This window comes from Apostichopus japonicus, chromosome 15 (genome assembly GCF_037975245.1).
Source record: "Apostichopus japonicus isolate 1M-3 chromosome 15, ASM3797524v1, whole genome shotgun sequence".
Classification (NCBI taxonomy): Eukaryota; Metazoa; Echinodermata; class Holothuroidea; order Aspidochirotida; family Stichopodidae; genus Apostichopus; species Apostichopus japonicus.
In genome coordinates this window covers 13,897,822-13,908,002 of record NC_092575.1, presented here as the reverse complement: position 1 = coordinate 13,908,002, position 10,181 = coordinate 13,897,822, and the positions used below count along the sequence as shown (strand labels likewise).

The 10,181-nt window shown below is 37.7% G+C and overlaps 1 protein-coding gene across 8 annotated transcripts in view; it reads left to right on the top strand.

Annotated features, from left to right (window-relative positions):
• The window catches only part of LOC139980626 (uncharacterized), a 96,912-nt gene that overhangs the window by 32,911 nt on the left and 53,820 nt on the right, over window positions 1-10,181 (top strand). For 3 of the 8 annotated variants that reach the window (XM_071992413.1, XM_071992414.1, XM_071992415.1), the window contains exons 2-3: window positions 4-321; window positions 3,351-6,234. The exons of 1 other annotated variant lie outside the window; for it this stretch is intronic. In XM_071992413.1, the coding sequence (XP_071848514.1) occupies window positions 138-321; window positions 3,351-5,131 (1,965 nt within the window). In that variant the 5' untranslated portion in view covers window positions 4-137 and the 3' untranslated portion in view covers window positions 5,132-6,234. 4 more of the 8 variants (XM_071992418.1, XM_071992419.1, XM_071992417.1 and 1 more) reach the window with 2 other exon arrangements.

Genomic DNA, 10,181 nt, shown 5'->3' with positions numbered 1-10,181 from the left:
TAGGTAACCGACTTTGGACTTTGGTCACTTTGACGGGGAAAGTGTGTCAAGAGCAAGTAAACTCGTTTACACAGGGAATCGAAGATATTGGCAGCAGTGCAGGCAGTTGATAAAACGTAGACAGTAATTAAATTAGGATGGAACTGCGTGGTAAAACAAAAAGTTTCATATGCGTCCTAATATCGTCCTTAGTGCTAACCGTGCTCTTTCACACTTCCGGAAGAAATCTCCATAGCTATATACCTAATAGTTTTCAATTGCAGCTTCAAACGTACTTATCAGAAAATGTATCGGAAAGTTGGATCGACACCGAACAACAAGGTAAGGTATCTTATTTGCAACGTCGCTAGGTACCGTCAAACATCATAATAGTTTTATCATAAATTGGTAAAATCTTTTCAGTCCTCAATGGTAAACTTTGTCTGGGAATTCGTTGTACTCTGATGTTTTTAATGACCCCGTCTCTGCTTACATATAACATCTTTCGTGCTACCTAACTGTACCTCGTAGGACTGCGTAAATTGTTCGAAGAGTTTGGTTTCTGCTAAAGATTCAGTCAGCGGGATAACGTGAGCTACAGTAAAACAAAAAGCAGTTTACGTGATATCACATATATGCTTACCGCGAACATATCATTACAATGCAAATTGCAAAACATGATTGTCGAAAGGCCTACAAACACACATGATACCTCTCATTACGGTCATTCTGCACTAATGTATGACCGGAAAGGAGGGTGGTACAGGTTTCCTTAAACGAAATGCCTAAACCACATTTAAGGTACCTCCCATGCAAGTGTTGTACCACAGATAAAATGGAAACACAAGAATGCAAGTTTTTCTATGTAGACCACTCGGAAGCAACAAAGAAGCCAGTTACACTTCCACAAGGAAGAATCAGTAAGACTGTTAAATTGTGAACAACGTACAGCTTAGTAATGTCACATAATAACTGTAGAAGCAGCAAAAGAATTGAAGGAAGAACTTTCATTCACATCACTTAGTGATGAAGTTATTTGCATGAAAAAACACTACAAGAGCTTTTAAGATTATATTGGTGACTTTGCTGGTTGGGCAATCCAGTCTGTTGCATTTGAAGAAGATAGGCCTATTTAGGAAGGTGATAACCAAGTTCACAGAACATTCATTCAGATGTGGTCAAAGCTGCACCTAACTTATTTAAGACCCAAAATGAACACATTCTTTGTATTACAGGATGTATACCTTTTAAACTTATTACTAATAGAAGCTGTTGTTGCTTTTATCACATATATATATACGTCCGCTTCTCGCTGGGAACTGTATCGGACAGAGAAATAGCTCAAAGATGCAGTGTGCCTCAGTATTTCAACCTGGTGAACATATTCCTACATAATGTTTCTTGAATCAAAACATTGTCCGTCCCCGAAGGAGCCTATGTGAACAACCCGCCATTTCTTAACCGTGGACAATTCAGTGAGATCAGTTGCAAAGAACCTTGAACACGTGGGAGCAATGTCGTCTTAACGATTTGGAAATGTTCAGCTTTATACCATCATACGATGTTGTGCTGAAAAGATTTTTAACTTGGGAGTACAGGAGACAATCGACTACGATTGGAAAATTTGGTATTGCATTTGCTTTCATTAGTGCATCACCTGTTTTTGTAATGAAAATATTAATGAGCATGAAAGATGTTCGTATGACAAAACGATTAAAAATTAATTTTTAATTGAAACTGTAATTTATCAAATTTTAAGATAATTTTCAGTTATTTTTCAATATAAGAAAATGATCAAAGATTTTGCCAAGTTCGGATCCTTATCAATCCTTACCAAGTATAGTGATTCCTGAAACCAACAACTTCAATATGGCAACATTTGCATATTTGCACGTGGGCATTCGTATTCTGGTGATAAGATGACTTTGCCATTCAAGTGTGAGAAAATAACAGCACACAACACAGCTGTTCTTCACAAAAATTTAATGAAAAATTTGTAATGGAAAAGAAGAGAGAATTAGACAGTATATCTAGATTAACTCCAGTCAAGCCAGCTTAACATTTTTTCCCATACAAAATCGACAAATTTTAATTGACATTAGTCGTTAGTGAAGTTTTAAGTCACACGTTTATTCACCATGGTCAATCTTATCAAAATGTTACTTTAAAAGGGCCTTATCATAATATATGTGAACAGCACTCTGGGCTATATATGGTTCTAGTGAAACTAAAGTTTGCAGGCCAAAGGTTGTGTGGAGGAACCTAACCCCACACGTGTACTACTGATAGTAGTAGTAAGCCTACGACATGATCGTGGATCTCTTGGTAAGGCCACAATCATATCCTATCCTGTGGGATAAGGTATCATGTGCTGAAAGTCGTTGATACACTTCGATAAAATGGAACAACTTTTTGTGTGAATAGTCCATCTTTCTCATTTCTTGCGGTGGAAAGACCATACATTGTGTAACAATGTCCAGTCTCTTCTTCCTTCGATTAATTTGCATTCGACATGGTAAAGCAGGAAAGGTGTGAGATGAAAACCATGATCCAGATGCTTCTTTCAAGGCAATTAAATTAGCATTCGCTGGCCAATCATCCTTAATCCATGATCTCTGATACTTACGTTTATATGGGATGAGTAGAATGTCAAAGGCCAAATATCATTTAGAGTCAATTTCCTAAGCATTCAATGTTTTGACCCATCCACACATAGTAACTAGAGGCTACAGCCATCAATAGTTATTCATTGCTTAAATTGATAATCAATGTTGAAAGGTCATCAGCTCAACTGTATAGCTCTGATATTCCAGTGTATAAGTTCTAGGTACAATAACGTCATCTCTCAATACATCTTCGCTTTTGAGCGCTGTACATTTTTGAAATACATCGGCTGTAGCTTCTATATTTTTGGGATGGAAGGTTACTGCAACCACATTTACTCCCGAATTTACTCATGTAGCACAGTCGTAGTATCACCTAATGGGCCTTTATGAAGGAAGTTAGAGTTTGAGAGGAAAAGGTTTGAGCATGTCAATGAATCCCTTTCGTTTGCTTCCATCGAAGATTTGCCTGTTGAGCACGGTATAAATTTTATTGGTGTTACATGCCTTTCTCCTACATCTCAATAACAGTCATAATAGAGGGATCTAAATGGGAATGAAAACACTCGATCCTGTAAATAAACGGTGATGTAATGCTCTAAGTCTTCAGTCACGTTTCACTAGCTTTAATAACATTATGTTACTCCGTCCTAATATGATATGTTATTAACATATCATATTAGGACGGAGTAATTTCCTCTTCTTCGCAGTAACCAATATCAATTGATTATCTACATACGTTACCTGTGACCGTTTATCTTTCAACAGGTGATTTCTTCGGTTACAACACCGATGTCAGACACACAGAGGATGATACCCTTAGAATGAAACCATTCAAGCCCTTGCCGGTTTATCAAAGGAAGACAGTTTCAAACATAACTGATTTATCAATTAATAAAGCCTTTTACGAGAAACCTTTTACGAGAAACCTGTCCAAGTGCATTTCAACACCGAATACCGGACCGATACGTAGGAATATAGATATTGTTGCTCGTACGAAAACAGAAAGTAAATGTGAAGTATTTGGTGAAGGACTGCTACATGCTTCTGTTGGAATTGAAGCCAAAATTACAATAAAAGTAGATTTATCATTAAACAAAACAATTCATACAAAACATTTCTTTAGTATTTTGGCTGTCGGGGAACAACACATCTTTGCTATATCACCTTCAAGTGTTAGAAGAGATCACTTTGAAGTACATTTTAGTTACACACCAACTATACCAGGTAATTATCAATTGTACGTCGAGGAGATTTCACGTTCAAGCCAGAAACAACTTCCTGGGAGCCCATTTACGTTGATTATTAATGGGTCAGCCATAGATGTCAATGAAAGAGTTAAAGAAGCCAACAGGCTTCCATCTTGTCAAACCATTCAGCAACACGATCCATCTTGGTTAGATGGGGACTGGGTAACGCGAGACCTTGCTGGAGATGAACGTGGCACGTTGAGGAGTGGTTGGGTCCTACAACCTAGGAGATGTAGTTTCGACATATTTACGACTGATGACCTTGAGAGAGCTTCGTTGTCATCAGTGTCAAGTACCATCGTTGTTCTTGGCAGATCTACCGAGAGGGGTATATTTTTATCTTTAATAGACTTGGCGCTAAGGACGAAAGAGAAGACAAATCTCAAGGATTCAGTCCTCTGGAGATGCTGGGGTATGGAGGAAGTTCGAATCGGTAATCTAAGGTTGATATATCAGGACTTCAGAATTGAGGGCGCCAGTATGAAGCACATGAATGATAGCACACATATAAACATAACATGTCACAATGACACGAAAGTAAGTGATAACAACGACTTCTTCGGGGATGCCATTGGATTCTTTCAAGAAACTTTATTCACAGAAAAAATTCAACCGGATGTTGTAATAATGGTCGTGTTAAATGATCTCCAGTTAGAGATACTGGAAAAAACAATTCCACCACTTTGGAATGGAACGTTCTACGCATTGAATGGATTCAAAGCTCACGAAGGTTCGTTGTATACACCGAATGGAAAAGAGACTGACACAGAAAGCGCAAATGGTTTTACCCTAGATAAACGTATAAGAAATTTGAACGGTTTTAAGTTGGCAACACCTTGGAGGCACACAACTGAAGAAGCACCATTCATAATGAAGTCGATGCACTGGCATAAACCCTGCAATGACATGAACGGAAAGATTAGGGTATGCAGTAACCCAACAGAAATGATTGCTCAAATTCTTCTCGGCATTGCAATCGCACCAGATGGAAAGGACGCTTGGCTAGTTTCATTGAAAAACTGTGAATCAACTACTAGAAACGTTAGTCGAAAGATCCGATTTTGTCACGACTGTCCAAAATCACTTTTTCCTTGGCATATCAAACGAGTTCCCAATTTAAAATGTACTACTTTGAAAGGATCACTGCCAAATGTGGCCAAGAAGGATCAACAAGCATGGAAAGGGTCACTTTGTCCAAAGCATTGTATGGCGAGTAATCCAGTAGGCAAGTATGACACTCAGTCAGGGAGCGTTGATGTCAGAATTTGCACAATATTGAAGATAGATGATACTCTGTAACATCGCCTTTAGAATTAGAATAACTTTGCGGCCAAATGATGCAAAACCTTCGATGGATCATGTGTAGCAATCGCACTGCTTTTCTTGGGATAGAATCCCTGGGTCTCAGCAATAGCAATAATGATTGGTCTAAGCGATGCCTCACAAACAGCACTGGCTAGCGCAATGGAAAGAGCCGGTCGTATAGTCCACCGTCACATCCATCGTCAGTTGGGGGAAAACGTATAGTCGGGGAACTTTTTCAAAATTTAAGTGTATTTAGTAGCACAACTTTGCCTTCAGACCACAGTATATACCTAAGTTGCAGTCTAAATATGCTTCAGAAATGCTTTGTTTGATCTCTTAACCCTTTTATGGTATGTTGGAGAACCTCCAGACCTTTTACATGGAGTCTCAGTCAACGACCACACAGCCACACCACTCTTTCCTAAAAATGTTTGATCCGCCTACAATAAGTCCATGAAGGTTCATGCCCCTACCAACATCAGTCGGGGAAAATTCCCTTCCCTCCCCCATCCCTACCTTTCAAATCAGGTGCACTGCACCTGCATTATATAATATATATCAAGATAGATCAGTATAGGTTGTGTTAGGTTGAACGTTTGTTTCCAGATGTTGTCAACTCTGCACTAGTTGAATGACTATCGATAGGTCAACAACTGTACGGACGCGCAATATTGGGACCTGTCCTTAAACCATCATATCCTATTATTTCACCTTCATAGTTACCTCCTATATCCATAATGAAAGTTATGCAGAACACTAACATTTATTTAATATTTTTGTACATGTTCATAAATCGGTGTTTTCTAAGAACCAAATTTCTATAGATATTCTTCTTACGAAGTTATTGTGAAGTTGTTCTTCTCAATGAAAGTCGGGGTAGTGTCCAACCAATGGTTGTTCACTATCAGATCGTCTGCTCTCCAAAAGAAAATCACTTTATCATATATTATGTTATTTTAAAATCATCAGCCACAAATATGAAAGAAAAAAGGATTACTTTTATTATTATTACTATGTTGTGTTTTATATCAAAGTTGACGGACGAAAAAGTATGAAAATACAATGAAATTACAATAAAGTGATGTATAAGCCTCTGATTGATGTGTTAGATCTTACATACTGACAAATGTTTCGTATCCAAAAAACAACAATGAAAAAACGATCACAAAATCGAGCTTTGCCCAGTTACAGAAAGGCATCATTTATTTGGTTTTGAACTGTGTGAACCCACAGTAATTTCCATTCTCTCTTTTAGTTAACAGTGTTGCACATAGGTTTTGTTCTCTGTGATCAATAACAGCTGTGCAATGCAATGTTTGCTTTCCACTGAAGAACAGGGTGTGGTGTAAATAAAACTCTTTTGTAAAACTTGAAGTGTCATTGGAGGCTTCCATCATTCATATCACTCTGGAAATATCAACTACTTAAGTGATTAACTGATAAAAGTGACTTAAATGTCCCCGCCCCCCCCCCCCCTCATCCTGTACCTATTGGAACAATACAGAACTGAAAGATTGGCTGAAGAAAAAGACGTTTCATATTTGCGTTACTAGGTTCTTAATGAGTGCATCACATGATTATTGTATATAGTAGATGCGAATCTAGACCAACAATATCAGGTGACCAAATTTTAGACTGTGGTGGCGGAGAAGCCGCTGTGGATTGGGCAAGAACAACTCGTTGATTACGGGTAATTCTGTTTAGATCAGTGTAGCATCTAGGCCGGTGTGGCCGATGTGGCAGGTGTGGCGTTGGAAATCTCGGGGCCCTGGACCGAAGTGACTTAGTGTCTAATTCTTTTCAATCTAAAAAATATTTCAATCAGAAGATTTAGATATATCTCATGTGTTATACCATGTTCTTCATAATGTTCGTCCTGAATGTTCATGTCGTGCCCTAGCGTCTTCAAAATAGCCAGGATCATCCATATAGACCATCAGTGTGGGAAATAGACATCTTGAAACTATATTAAAAACTCTTCAAATCGTTTTCTAACCATATTCAAAGGAATGTTGCATTCTTTCTCATGAATTACTATATAAACATTTTCCAGGATCTGGTTTGGGTTTTCATTCGTTTTATACATTCAGATCTCAATTACATGTACTTCAAGTTAGTAATCCAGTCAGCGCATGCGTTAATGTTTAACTATTGTTTTTATAAATACTAATGAGTCAATCAAACCATACTGATAACTATGGTTATCATAATATTATCAATCTTGATAAGTCAATCAAAATATGTTGTAAACTGTTAACGAATAGGCTGCCAGAGTCCAGATTATATAGGCTACACCACTTTTGATTTTTGAGAAATGTTCCATTCAACATCTGAGGCTCATCAATTAAAATGGCAGTACTAATTATTCTAAGACACACAGGCCATTTGGTCAATTCCTCATATGCAATATGAAAAGGTAACATTTTGTCTTTAAATAACATGTTAACAACGCATGACAACTTGTCGAGGACAAGAAATGATGTTGAATGTCATCCATGCGTGCTCTATTGGTTATAGGATGCTAACAGAACATGATTTGATTGCCAGTTTAACATTAATATTTACGCCTTCAATGACCGGACGGTTAATTAATTTTAATTTTAATTTTACCTATAGGATAAGCTATAAAGTAGTGTTTAACAACCTATAATAGTGGCACTTAAAATATAGTTGAGCTAAAATATACTTCAGATTACTAATGGAGCAAAAGTGAAAGAGGTTGTAAATATGTTGAGACATAGATAATGATCAACATTTAAACCTAATTAGTTGGCGCATGCATTATAATCTAGTAGAGATAAAATGTGTACATGGTTTATTTACACCTGGGATAAGATAAAGTGGCAAATATATTTACTTGTATATTGATACTTTAACGAACAATGTACAGTCCCACCCCCTTCACCCTTCCTTATAACGTGATATTCACGCAGCAGAAATATAAAAAAAATGTTATAATAAACAACTCTACTACAACGCATCCACTATTTCAAATACGAAACTGCTCGAAATGTAAACGTCAAAACCAAGTTAAATATTGTTTCAAGTAAGGATTAATACTTAACATTAAAATAACCACTTGTGAATGATTAACAAAATAGCTTCTATGGAGAAATAGAATACCTCTATACTGCAGTAATTCTTACGTCGAGAATTTATCTCAATAATTTGACCTCATCGTCTCTTTTTCCAGGTCAATGTGGATGTTTGCACAGAAGGGATGAAGTGTTGATTACAGACTGAGTAACTAGCACTAAAATGTTTATTTACCACAAAGGACTCGACAAACCTGCAGTACCGACCTATATATGAACAGAAAATATTCACAGTTTGGTCCAGTTATTATGGTAGTGACAATGTCCATCGTATGCTGGCGACCACTAAATTGTAAACAATACATAAGCCTTAAGGAACCTCCTGGAATCTCTATATAAATTACTATCAGATATACACGATAGGAGTAGAAACACGGGACAGAGTCTAGGACAACGGTTCCTTCACTTGATTTTCTTTACCCCTTTGTGGGGGGGGGCGCTGCTTATAGATATGTCGTCCCACTTTTCTAACCAGAGATCCACCGCACGCCATTGCTGAATTGATCAGCTACATTCCTTTGTGACAATCAAAATTCAGTTTCATTAACAACAGACAACATAGATGTTAGCAGATGTCATCGATTTACAATTTGTTAATCCGGCTAGCATTACACCTGGGACCTTCTGCATAATTGATATGTGCTCTTGAACAACATTTATGTTTATTTGTTTATTTGTTAATGTAATTATTATTATTATAACGCACAACCCTGTTTCGCTTCTTATCCAACGAAGTCACGTGCATGTAAATACATGAGATTTGGTGGTATATGTCTGTAGTCTTGCTCTAGACTATACAGTCTGTATATCGTGGTATATTGCGTTTGGTACGTAAATGTGTGCGCGCTTTATAGTACGCCTATGACATGCCGTAAGTCATACGTGAAAGAAATCGACATATGTCTCGGTTCCTAGCAGTTTCTCGCGTTCTCAACGCTCATGCAGATTCCGGGGTTCTGATTGGAAGAAAATCACAATATGTCGAATTTAAATTGGCATCTGTCAGTTTGCCACATTGTCAATGGGACATGTAACATGTTAATGTTCTTGATGGGAAGAGACTGTCACATAGTGTGAAAGAGATCGAAATATATCGAATGAAATAGATATATCTATCAGTTTCTTCCAATCCCATAGGAGTACATAATTCATCACACGACACCCCGGTCTACAATACGTGTTTGTAGGACGTTCTCGCAGAATAAAGTAGGCTTACTAAATACGTTAGTAAAATATCTATATATGTCTCAAAAAGATAGGCTACCCTTTTGACACGTGACGTCATCTTACCAACAGTCACAACAATGCTCCAGGTCGAATTTCTTTCTTATTGAAACATTTCACTAGAAAGTTGAGGCTGATATTGTATTGATTTTGCAACCTTTACGAAAATTATGTCATGTTGTCAATATTACACGATACACTCACAAATTCGCTGCAAAATCGTTGCAGGGAGCATGATTTCTAAGCCATAATCCAATTATTCACATGATGAGGCCGAAACACACACACACACACACTTCTATGTTACCACAACCCTTCAATTGGAAAGTCGACCCTATATCACTGTGCCCATCCTATGTAACCCCCCCCCATCCCAACCCTCCTTACTTTTGTACACTTACCCAGCAAAATTCCGTTTAGTGCCAGGGCGCGGATGTAATGCGGACATCCTTTTATGCGCACTGATGGTCAATGAGGTGCAATGTATCATACACACAGTAAACTACGTGAGCGGTTGCCGATACCAAGTGCACGGGGACCGATGTCAAAGGCATTGAGAGACTAATCTGAAACTTTGCGTAATTCCGATCTTTCGCTAAGGCCTACGGTGTATTACTTGTGTAGCTGAACTGAAGGTCTTAAATTAGCAAACGAAACCTTATCAAAACGTGACTAAATTTGCATTAGCCTTATAGTAAAATATAAGGAAACATCGACTGGAAATG